Source organism: Benincasa hispida, chromosome 9, assembly GCF_009727055.1.
Source record: "Benincasa hispida cultivar B227 chromosome 9, ASM972705v1, whole genome shotgun sequence".
Taxonomy (NCBI): Eukaryota; Viridiplantae; Streptophyta; class Magnoliopsida; order Cucurbitales; family Cucurbitaceae; genus Benincasa; species Benincasa hispida.
In genome coordinates, this window is record NC_052357.1 from 6,641,715 (window position 1) to 6,653,907 (window position 12,193).

Here is a 12,193-nt window from a genome sequence, read left to right on the forward strand (position 1 = left end):
CTCGATGTATAGTAAGGAATATCGGGAAGGCTCACAACAATCGATAACTTGTAAAAAGTTGATTTTTAACTAAAATCTGGTGGTCGATCTTAGACCGAACAAAATCTGTTTTTACGAGTTTTCAAAAAATGTATTAATTTTGTAGGGTGAAAACCAAAACGTATTATTTTTCACTCTCTCTCTTATATGTCTTAGTAAAATTAATAATAACAAAATAATGTAAAATGTAAAATAAAACAAAAGTTTGGAAGTGACTTCTGCCGGATGCTGCCTGACTGAGCGGTTTTCTTGGCGAGAAAGCTTTTTCGCGGCTCCACTGCTATATTCATTCATTCTTCAAGCTCTCGATAACCATTTTCCCCACAGACCCTAAACCCGTCGAAGCCCTAATTCTTCTGAACCCGTAGCCATGAGCCGTGGAAGTGGAGGAGGATACGATCGTCACATTACTATTTTCTCACCCGAGGGCCGCCTATTTCAAGTCGGTACGTATGCAATCTTCTTCGATCTCGTTTTGTTTCGATCGAATCAGTTCAACTTTCTGTTAGGGTTTGACATTTTCAATTAATGTTCAAGAATGATTGTTTCTGAAGTGACTTAGCTTGACTCTATAAGTTTGAATGGTGAAATCTCTCGTTACAAGACAGGAACATCTCCCTTCTGAAGTGTGGCGGTGTTTCAGTTAGTGTGGTGTGGTAACAGATGCGGATCAATTAAACATATTGAGTGTAGTTTCTCATTTCACTTGGGATTAGGTCGAGAGAATGCGTTTAGTATTCATCGCTCTCGGAATTTAGGGGAAGTGGGAACTCGAAATTCTATTTTCGTATTTGCTGCGGGAAAAAAAAGTTTGTCTCTCATCGGTGTAATTTAGAGTGTTGCCTTTGATCTGTGTGAGTATTGAGTGCGGTGTATGTATTAATTTTTTTTTTTTCCGGAAACCATAGGCTGAATTGCGAGGATCAACATTTAACGTCTAGGATGCTGGTTTTGCTTTTAGTGATTCCATGTATTAGAAAAGATTTCACAATGAATTGTTTCCAATCAGTAAATTGTTAGAAAATCACAGGCAACGGTGTTCCGTTTATCAAACATTTTTCCATTTGGTTTTGAGTTTTAGCTTGTCAGTTTGTCAGTAATGTTAAATTTTGATAACTTGTTCGTTTTTGAAATCATCAACTAGAGTATGCATTCAAGGCTGTGAAATCTGCTGGAACTACCTCAATTGGTGTCAAAGGGAAGGACTCAGTTTGCGTTGTGACTCAAAAGAAGGTCCCTGTGAGTATTATTGGTTTGGCCGTGCCACTTCCGTGAGTCTCTTATATTAAGGCTTAATATTTCATTCCACTTATAACAATTTCCTTTTTTCTTGCAGGATAAACTTTTGGATCAGACTAGTGTCACTCATCTTTTCTCCATTACCAAGTATCTGGGCTTGCTCGCAACTGGCATTACAGGTTTCTTTTATGTCTTTTTGCCACTTAGTTATTCAATGATGAATCATGAACATAGATTTCTTGTCTCGTGCTTGTATCAACTTCAAAATCAACTGATGGCGACGATGAAAGTGTACACACTGAGATAGCATCTTATGATAAACTGGGTCAAGAAGACTCCCTTGACGACGAAATTGTACACATTGAGATAGCAACTTATGATAATTTGGGTCAAGAAGACTCCCTTGACTATATATTCCTGAACTAGTCTTTTTATGTGTATGATACACACGTGTTTCTTTACACTACACTGTACTGTTATTAGTTCAGACTTCAGAGTACCACACATGACAATGCTTCACTGTAAAATTTTACTTATCTCAAATTTGAATGATGAAATCCTTATTCACTTTCTATACGGCATCCAGCTGATGCAAGATCACTGGTTCAACAAGCGAGGAATGAAGCAGCAGAGTTCCGATTTCGTTATGGCTATGAGATGCCAGTGGATGTATTGGCAAAATGGTATTCTGATTATATCTTTCTACAATCGTTTGCTTTTTGAGTAATAAATTACTTAGGAAGTGCTGGTGGTTTGTTTGTCTTCGGTTATGTGGCAATATTTAACCATGTTACAATATTTCTTTCAAGGTTAAACAAGGCTTTTAAACACAAAACCCTTGTGGAAGTATTATGTTGAATGTTGAGTGCTTTCCAAGTTAGATACATGGACATCAATCAATGAGTTTTGGAAGATGATTGCAGGAACTAGACTGATGATGTTGGGATTAATTGTTTTGCAGGATTGCTGATAAATCACAAGTCTATACCCAGCATGCTTATATGAGACCACTTGGAGTTGGTTGGTTTCTGGTTTATTTCTTATTTTAGATGCACATAGTGCTTGCTTGAACCTATTACTGTTATTGTGTTTGGGATTAGCAATACCTTTTTTTTCTTTCTTCTGGATTTCCTGTAGTGGCAATGGTTTTGGGCATTGACGATGAGTATGGACCTCGCCTCTATAAATGTGATCCTGCTGGTCATTTCTTTGGTCACAAGGTAAGTAACCTTTCAGAAGAAAGATAGGGTTAACTCTCTCTCTCTCTCTCTCTCTCTCGTGTTAAAATTCTTTTTCAGATTAAGTTTTTAATTTTTTTTAAAAAACTAAATATTGCTTCATCTTTTCACTGTAAAAATTAAGGCTTCTGTTGGCCCCCCCGGGGGGAAGGGATAAGGGAAAAGTTGTCATGCTTCTAAGGAAACCTTGTTTCAAATAGCATTTATTCATATACAAGTAGTATGGATATGTTTATGTTTTGCTTTTAGTTTTAGTTTTAGTTTTTTGTTTTTAAAAAATTGTACTAGTTTGCTTTCAAATGTTTTACATTCTATTGTTTAGGGAACCATTGCTATTTAGAGTACACTGCACTCGAGCTGCTACACAATCTACCTGATTTGATAGTGGTTGAAGAACGTGGGTTGACTTTTTAAGAATGACACGTTCTTTCGTAACTTAAGAACTGAAAATGAATGTTTTATTTATTAGTTGCTCCTACATTACCAACTATATTTGTTTGTCATGTACTCCATTACTTCGGTTTCTTTTACCTTTTGAACTTGATATTTTTATTTGGTTAATCATGCAAGTAAGACTTCACAACTATGTGATTTAGGCCACTAGTGCTGGACTTAAGGAGCAGGAAGCTATTAATTTCTTGGAAAAGAAAATGAAGAATGATCCTGCTTTTACTTATGAGGAGACTGTGCAGGTAGATCTCATTCCTTTTCAAATGTTTAGACCTTCTACCAGTCGCATGTTTTTCTCCTCTTTCTTGTTTTAATTGTGGGGAGGCATCAATACATCTATGCATTCTTCCTGGAAGAAATTTTTTTCACTTAATGTTTCTGAGTAATTCGGAATAACCCATTTTCGTCCGCAAGTATTTTGCTTAGAAAGAGAAACGAGGACTTAATGCAAAACATTCTCAAAAGTAACTTTGGACCTAATACCCCTCTTTGTTATTTTCACTTCATCTTCCATAATGCGATTTTGTTACCGGTGGCAACATAGAATTGCATATATTTTATGATTTCCTACATTTTAATGTCAATTTCTCTTTGTTCTTAGACTGCAATTTCTGCACTTCAATCAGTGCTGCAAGAGGACTTCAAGGCGAATGAGATTGAGGTACTTCATTTTCACTCTCTCTTCTCCAAGAAATATGCTTGAGAATCTGAGATTCTATCAAAAGGAATGTTACATTATTGGTCACAAATCCAAATTCTTATATGACATTCTAGCTTCTACTATGTTGACAAGTAGTTATGTATAATGTTAATTGTCATTGGCAAAGGGTGCGCTGTATTGTATATATGTTACTTAAGTCAACTGCACCACAATTATGAAGATAACATGAATGTATTTACATCCTTTATAGGTGGGAGTGGTTAGGTCGGGGAATCCCATCTTCAGAGTGTTGACCACTGAAGAAGTTGATGAGCATTTGATTGCCATTAGTGAGCGAGATTGATTGATGTGATTCATATGAAGCTCCCGGGAGAAGCATATTGACGACATCTAATGCCTTTGTTTCATATGTCGGTTATCGATGTGTTGCGTGATTTATATATGCAAGTTCTTGAGGTAGTATTTGCTTCTGAATTGTTGTAGACGGTAACATTCCCATTTTATTTAAACATTACCTCAAAAACACTCATCTTTAGAATTTGTATTTTCAGAGGAGATCATCATATTACATGATTTAACACAAAACAAAATCTCTGTTGGCTATAACATGATGGGAATTAGATTACGAACCCTCTCACGACCTTTTGAACAGATCTGTTTGATAGGTCGTACGTACAATTGTATCATTGAGTTCTAAAGATTAGTAAGTCTCTCTCTCTCTGCATTCTGATGTGAAAAAAATTATAGGGATCAGGAAGGTCTCTGGATGGCTTTTGGAAAATATCTAGAACTACAACAGTAGTGCATGTTCCTTTCATTGATAATTTAACACGTCATTTAACGAAATATATTTTTTTTATTATACGGTTAGACCCTGTTATTAAATATTCATGTTATGGTATGCAATGAATGAAGGTAGGGTAGTACTAGCTTTCCGTGGCTAAAAATGATGAGAGGGCTTAGCGATCTCTGTCTCACTCATCATTTTATTGATTAAAGCAGTGTAGAAAGGAAAAAACCAAGTTTGTTTGTTGATGGGCATAGATTTGATGGGAAAGGTATTGTGGAGCATTCATCGATAAATTAAAACTATATATATGGATGTCTTTTTCAGTATTGTATGTGAAAAGCCAAGCCAAAGCAATAATTTCAGCTCCTGATATTGGGCAATCCCCTTGGTCCTCCCATTTCTCTCTCATTATTATTATTAACATAAGATATTAGTGGACACACAGACCAGCCGACTTTTCTCTTCTAATCGCATCTTTTTTATTCAGCATAATCGCTCAGGTATATACTCTTCTCTTTCTTTCTACTAAAATAATATAAACCCATTTTTCTCAAGGGATGCTTCGAAATATTTAAAGAATTTATAAAGATAGCCAAATTTGGATTAGAGTTTATCAACAATGGACTATATTACTTGGGAGACTCTTATCAATAATAGGAATCTGCCACCGATAGTCTCATGGTTAGATTTTGCTATATTTGTAATTCTTTAAAACCATTGCTATACACTTAATTATTGATCTTAAAAGTACTACTTATTGCAATTACTCTTTTTTTTTTTTAATATTTTAAATTCAATTTAAATCCTATTACCCGTTTCTCTAATTCTAATGTTATTACTTTCTTTGACCTTACTCGACCTATTTTTTTTTTTTTTTTAAAAAAATAATTCATTAGTTTTATAATATTATTTATGAACATTGATGACATACTACTCCTTCCTAATTGTGAAAGGAAAGCGGAAACGCCACATTTTCAATTCATACAATCCATTGACCTTCATTTTTTCTTTATTTCTTTTAATATATATTATATATATTTAATGCCACGCGATCGACTATGAGATTATAGTAATAACTTCACTCGAGGGATTTGTTATCTTTTAGTTTTATGTTGATTTGTTCAAATATTGTATACCAAATTTACACGTATTGAAGATGGTCTTTTTGATGTCATTGTAAATGAGTTTTATTATATAAATTGCAACGTGGCTTAAGTCATATGAACAAGTTTTATAATCAAGGAGGGCTCTCAGAACATAGGTTGAATTTTACAACTTTGTCCTTGATGTTTTAGAACTTTTACTTTTATCCTCAACATTATAATTTTGGTTTAAATACCATTTTCACAATGTAATTTTAATTTTTTGTTTTATTTAATTACTCTCAAAACGCTTGCTTTGGTTACTATACTTTTTTTAAGTGATCTTTTGGATCTTTATTTGAAAATATTTATATACAATGAACCACTTTTAATTCAAATTTAAGGTTACATTTTAAGAAATTTAGTTACAGAATGTCATGTTAAAATTTTGATCGACCAAAATGAAAATGAATAGGTCAAAATAGATGTTTCGATAAAATATGAACTAAACTAAAGGCAAAAGTATATGAATTAAATAATACTTAAATTGCTTAATTACTTTTTTTTTTTTACAATATTTTAGGTGGGATAATCGAATCTCAAAAGGTCAATAGTACAAGCTTTTGCCGGTTGCACTATGTTTATTTTGACTACCCTCCTAATCTTAGTTATAAGAAGTTTTTTTATGTTAATTTTAGCATAACTCAATAACTAATATACATTTTACAAATTATCATCTATCTCCACTCATACAATTGTTAAACTAAGAAGAACAATGTAGTGTAAAAAAAAAAACCAAAGAAGAAAGAGTTATTTCGAAACAAATTAAAAGATTAAAAAAAAAAACTAAGTATAATTGTGGTCCATTCAAAAGATGTTTCGAAACAAATTATAAGTTTTTTTTTTTTTTAAAAATAATTTAGGTGAATTAATATCTATTGGATCGAGAGTTAGATGAATACTGGTGTAAATTGGGATGTAAGTTGAATTTTATTGAATAATAGTGGAGTGGAAGGAAAAGGGAAAATAAAAAAAGAAAGTACAACTAGGAAATTACGTGGAGAAAGATTTCAAACGTAGCCGCACCGTACAAGATTATAGAATACACGTGGTCGAATAACATTGGTTAGTTAATTATAGAGGAAAAAACCTTCCAAAACAGCACATATTTGCTAAGTCTGAACTCGATTAACTGCTTAGCTGGCAGTCCAATATTGAACGGTTTAAATTTACCGACAGCGAATTTTGATGACGTGGCGCAACCGCATTTAGATCCTTTATAAGCCTTCAAATTTCATCTTCATTCCTATCTCTCCTCCATTACTCCAAACGCGCCCTTTCTCCTTCGTCTCATTTGCCCTCTGATTGCGTTCTTCCATTTTTCGGTTTGAGATCTGCTCTGAAGATCGCGAAGAATCCGCTTCCTTTGATTTAGGACATCAGCTTTGAAGATTCTGATTATAATAAAGGGAGAGAGTTTGATTTTCTTGGCGAAAGATTCTCAATCGGAACTCGGTTTTCTTTGGATCAGTTGAATTTTTAATTTGAAATGGTTTTCCTATGTGAAATTTCATCATCAGATGACGAAGAAGGAATTGGTGAAAAGGAGAGATAGCAGTAAAAGAAGCTGCGAAATTAGGCGGAGGGAGAAGGAAATTCTTTAATATCTGCTTATCTGCCTTTGCTTCTGTTGGTGAGCTTTCTCATCGATTTTCTCTATTGTCCTATTCGAATCAATAATTTCGAAATTTCTAGGGTCTTAGGTTGTTTGTAGATAGTTTCGTAATCGTTTGGTTTGTGGAACGCTGTTTTCAATATATAATTTCAGATTCTGTTTGTAGAGTCGTTATGTTATATTACGTTATGTTATGTCTGTAGTCGTTCTCAGCGATACCTAAACAGTAATTTCGAAACTTCTAGGGATTTGGAACGCTGTTTTGATGTCATAATTTCAGATTCCGTTTGCAGAATCGAGATGTCTGCAACCGTGCTCAGCGATACAATCCTAGAACCTCAAACAGCATCGACGAAGCTAATCGCTCACATGGAGGCGGAGTTCGTCAGATGCGATTGTTGCGGACTTAAAGAAGAGTGTACACCAGCATACATAGAACGCGTTCGTGAGCGTTACAGTGGAAATTGGATCTGCGGGCTCTGTTCCGAGGCAATCAACTACGAAATCCTCCGTTCCGATAGCTTAATCACCGCGGAGGAGGCCATGGAAAATCACATGAAGCTGTGCAAGAAATTCACGGCGTTGAAACCACCTCCAAATCCGACGGTGCATTTGATTACGGCGATGCGACAGATTCTGAAGCGGAGCTTAGATTCTCCCTCATCACGGGCTCTGAGGTCGATGCCTACAAGTCCGACGAAGAAAGGGTCACGGCCGCCGGCGCTCACTCGGACAGGAAGCTGTTTTTCGTCCATCTCTGGTTCGTGAATCATCAAAGGTACAGGATTCCAAGGACCACCTCCAACCAAAACTCAATCAAAATCAATATATTGGGGGATCCAATAATACTTTATATTCCAGAAAAATAAACTTAATCATTAGGCTAAATTATACCCTACACTTCATCTATGCTGGTTTTTTTATTCTTGTCATAATTGGCAAAATTCGAACCATTTCGTTGTGTAATTTAGCTTTTATATTAATTGAAGTTGGGTTTTTCTGTGCACTAATCTACTTGTTTCTTCCATTATTCAATATTTTAGGTCCATTCTTTTCTTTTCCGAAAAATTAAGTTGATAAATGCTGAATTCTTAAATAAATTTATAAAAACATTAAGAAAATGAACTTAGCTTAGTTTTATAAAACACCATACTTAACTACATGATAAAGAAAGTCTTAAATCTTAGGTTTAAGTTGTGTTTATAAATTTGATTTTAAAAAACAAACAATAAAAATGAAAGTTAGATTTAGTAATCATTTCGTTTTTTATTTTTTAATTTTAAAATTTGAACTTATTTTTCTTGGTTTTAGAATATACTTTTTTTTTTTTAAGTATAAGAGTTGAATTATATATATATTTTTTTTCAAAATTAAGTCAGAAATTTTCAAAATTAAGACAAAATTAAGTCTTAATTTTTAAAAACTTGTATTTGGAATTTGGTTAAGAATTGTTTAATTAGTTTAGTGTTATGTTTCGTATACATTTTGAAGCGTTCAATTTAAAAAATTAAAAACAAAAAGTTAAATTGTTATCAAATAGCTAGACTTTGATTTTTTAGGTTATTTTAAAATTAAGGTTTTAAACACTACTTCTCATTTCTATCAAAATCTCTTTCATTAATGTTTTCTTTTTTACTTTTAAGAATTTGACTAAGAAAATCTATAATAGAAAATTTTGTGTAAACAAACATAAAACTATACGTTATGAAAAAAAACATATTTGTAAAAATTGTAAATTTTATGTTTGGTTTTTTCTGATTTTCTTCTCATATTATTTTTTTGCACATCCAATAAGTTCAATTTTCAAAAATAAAAAATAAAAACTCAAAATTTTCTTATTTTAAAAAATATAACATTGTTTTTCTCAAGTTATTGAATGCTTGATCGTTTAAATACTGATATATGTTTAATGTTGTCTATAACTAAAAATAGGTTGGAATGTTTGTTAAATAAATAAAAAAAAATTATTTTAGATACAATAACTAAAATAATCTTATCATCAATTTTTATTAATTTTTTTTTTTGTAATTTAAAATTTAAAATAATTTTTTAGTATGATAAATTTTGTTTGTTATAGATTAATTTTTAAATATTAAGAAAAATAGCTTTATTTAAAAAAAATATATCAATATGGTAAATTTTTTTTAAAAATATGCATTTACTTAATAAAAAATAGAATATAAATTTGATTAGATGAAAAATATATAAAAAAGAGCTTTTTTTTAGTATAAAATGGAAAACTAAATGTTAATTAAAAATTCTATCTGATTTTAAAAGAATAAATTAATGATTTTAATATATTTAATCTATTTTACCAAACGCAAAAAATGGTTAAGATTTTTTTCAAATGCTAAGTTAATAAAAATGTATGTCATTAAAAAAATGGTCCATGTTCATTTTTTTGTGTTGGCCAACTAACGGTCCAACTTCACTCAATAAATTACCATTTTCAAAAATTATAAATATAATATCAATAAGTTACCATTTCCTAAAATTACAAATCTAATGTACATAAATATGTGTCTAATAAAACATTAAATTTTACGTTCAATAAATTCATAAAATTTTAAAACTCATTATTTTATTAGACATTGAAAAAAAAGGTTTAGAATTCAAATTGATTGTACTTTTCTTAAATTATTATTTCAATTTTTTTCTATTTTTTCTATTTCTTTTAGTTTCCATATTTTTAAATAGGAAGTTTCCAAAAATAAAACCTCCCTCCAATATTCTGTTTAAAAAAAATACTTTTCTGAAAATGAAGAAAGAAAATAAAATTAAAGATGCAACTTAACTTGTCAAAATAACTCAATAAAATAATCTTTTAAAAAAAATACTCAATCAAATAATTATTTTTTAATAAATAAAATAATTGTTTTCTTCTCTAAAAAAATAAAATAATTATTTTTAAAAAATTAAAAAAAAAACCAAAAAAATAGAGAGAGACAAGCATACTGAACCTTGGAAAAATCTTTCAATCAATAACATTTTTATGAGTTGAACTATCATTAGTTTAATAATAGTAATAACAATCAATAATTTCAAAGCTTTATATATATATATAAATAGTCATTTGACACCAACTTCTACTCTTATACAAACAATTTTATGCAAAGTTTACAATAAAATAAAACAATTGAAAATTTTAAAACTAAAAGTTAAAAAATGAAGTAAATGAAAAAATCTTCTTAAAATTAAAACAAAAAAACTTATATATTTGTGTAGTAAATGAAAAAATCTTCTTAAAATGAAGAGAGGGATCTATACCAACTATTGCCAAAGCATCTTAATCCTTCCATCAATTCTCCCATCTAATTTCATGCAATCTTCCAAATATTTTCAATCAAATCACCCCAACTACTCTCTCAATTTGTCTTTACTAATCATTAATAAACTTTGTTATTCTCTTTATTTTATATTTCTATCTATTGGAAATACACTTATTTCATTACCTTCCTTTTCTCTTCTTTTTCTTCTATAGTAATTTTTAATGCTTCCTTTTTCTTGGAAAAATATGTACGAATTGTTTAGAGATTCGTAATAGAATGAGTTTGTATCCTAGTGTAATCTAAAATCCATGTTTAAACGGAGTGTTTTGGATCCGATTTGTAATGTTAAATCCAACTTTCTTTATCACCGTTTTCACTGATTACATTTTAGCCTCCCAAATAATCTCATAGTGCCTTTCTAGAGATTCTTTTTAATACTTCCTGTATGATAATAACATATTGTTTTTCTTTGATTTTGTCAACTTTTAAAGTACCCATCCCAATGCATTAGTGGATGAATTATTGAAACTTAATGATGTGGAATGATTGTTAGCTATCAATGATTGATAGCTTTACTTTCATTATTAATATTTTTTTTTATAGAAAAATTGTTTCCTAAAGATAGGTCAATTTCTTATTTATCAAATCATTATCAATTTCCAAGTGATTACTTTTTTTTTAATATATAAATTTGCAATTGACACCCACTTTGTAATATAGGGTTGGAATTTACATTCACACACACTTTCATATTATTCGTAGGGTTGAAATTTATATGGTTGACGCCTATAACATGCTTTCATATTATATATAAAAAAAACAGTAAAAATGTGCATTATATATAATATTAAATTCGTTATTTTCATCAATATTTTTCACATTTTAACGAGTCCAATATCGACATGATGATGAATCGATATTTCTAAAAAATATAATATAAAAAAAGAGATTTTTTCAAAAAATAGAAAAATAAGTGAAACTATTTACACAAATAGCAAAATTTAATTATTTTAGACTTCTATCATTTTCTATCACTGATAGACGCTAATAGAAGTCTATCAATGTCCATCAGTATTTTTTTGCTATTTTTGTAAATAGTGTGACATTTTTTCCATTTGTGAAAATTTTTCCTACAAAAGCAGTAAAAATGTGTATTATATACCTACTATTAAATTTCTATCGATATGTCAATTTTTTCATCAATATTTTCACGTTTTCATGAGTTTGATATCGACATGAGGGGTGAATCGATATTTCTATTGTATTATAGAAAAATCTATGCAACATAAAAAAAATGTCGCCAATGTAAATATAATATAAATAATAGACATATTAACTGGTTTAAAAATCATAAAATGTTTATTTACTAATTTAAATTTATTTTTTGAATTTTTGTTCTTGTAATTTTTCAAAAAATATCCATCAAAATCAACATTTTATCGATATTTCTATCGAAATTTATGTAAAATTAAGATTTCGATATTTTTGTCAATATCAATATTTTAAATCTTGATTACATATGTGAATAAAGATTGGAATAATACATTTGAAAAAATAATTTGTTTTATATGGTTGGTCTTATTTTATGTGAAAAGAATGAGAATAAGAGAAATATCAATAGTTATTCTTAGACAAATCTTTGATCGATGTATTAAAAAGGAACCAAAAATCAATTTTGTTTTCCATTGAAATTAAATAGGAGACAGAAAAAAAATGTAAAACTATTTATCAAAATAGCAAATAAATATAT

General features: G+C 30.2%; 2 protein-coding genes across 4 annotated transcripts; both read left to right on the top strand.

Moving 5' to 3' along the window:
• Positions 1-238: 238 nt before the first annotated feature.
• On the top strand, positions 239-4,252 carry LOC120087135 (proteasome subunit alpha type-6-like). The gene is made up of 9 exons (XM_039044028.1): positions 239-485; positions 1,184-1,278; positions 1,376-1,457; positions 1,865-1,961; positions 2,240-2,298; positions 2,416-2,498; positions 3,113-3,208; positions 3,568-3,627; positions 3,878-4,252. The coding sequence occupies exons 1-9, from the start codon at positions 410-412 to the stop codon at positions 3,968-3,970; spliced, it is 741 nt and encodes a 246-aa protein (XP_038899956.1). The 5' UTR covers positions 239-409; the 3' UTR covers positions 3,971-4,252.
• A 2,543-nt stretch (positions 4,253-6,795) lies between these two features.
• Positions 6,796-8,184, top strand: LOC120084928. 3 transcript variants are annotated; one of them, XM_039040737.1, is made up of 2 exons: positions 6,796-7,192; positions 7,420-8,184. In XM_039040737.1, the coding sequence occupies exon 2, from the start codon at positions 7,475-7,477 to the stop codon at positions 7,940-7,942; it is 468 nt and encodes a 155-aa protein (XP_038896665.1). In that variant the 5' UTR covers positions 6,796-7,192; positions 7,420-7,474; the 3' UTR covers positions 7,943-8,184. The 3 variants fall into 3 exon arrangements, with proteins under 3 accessions (XP_038896665.1, XP_038896666.1, XP_038896664.1); XM_039040738.1 differs by having other exon boundaries at positions 7,468-8,184; XM_039040736.1 differs by having other exon boundaries at positions 6,797-7,192; positions 7,455-8,184.
• Positions 8,185-12,193: the final 4,009 nt, after the last annotated feature.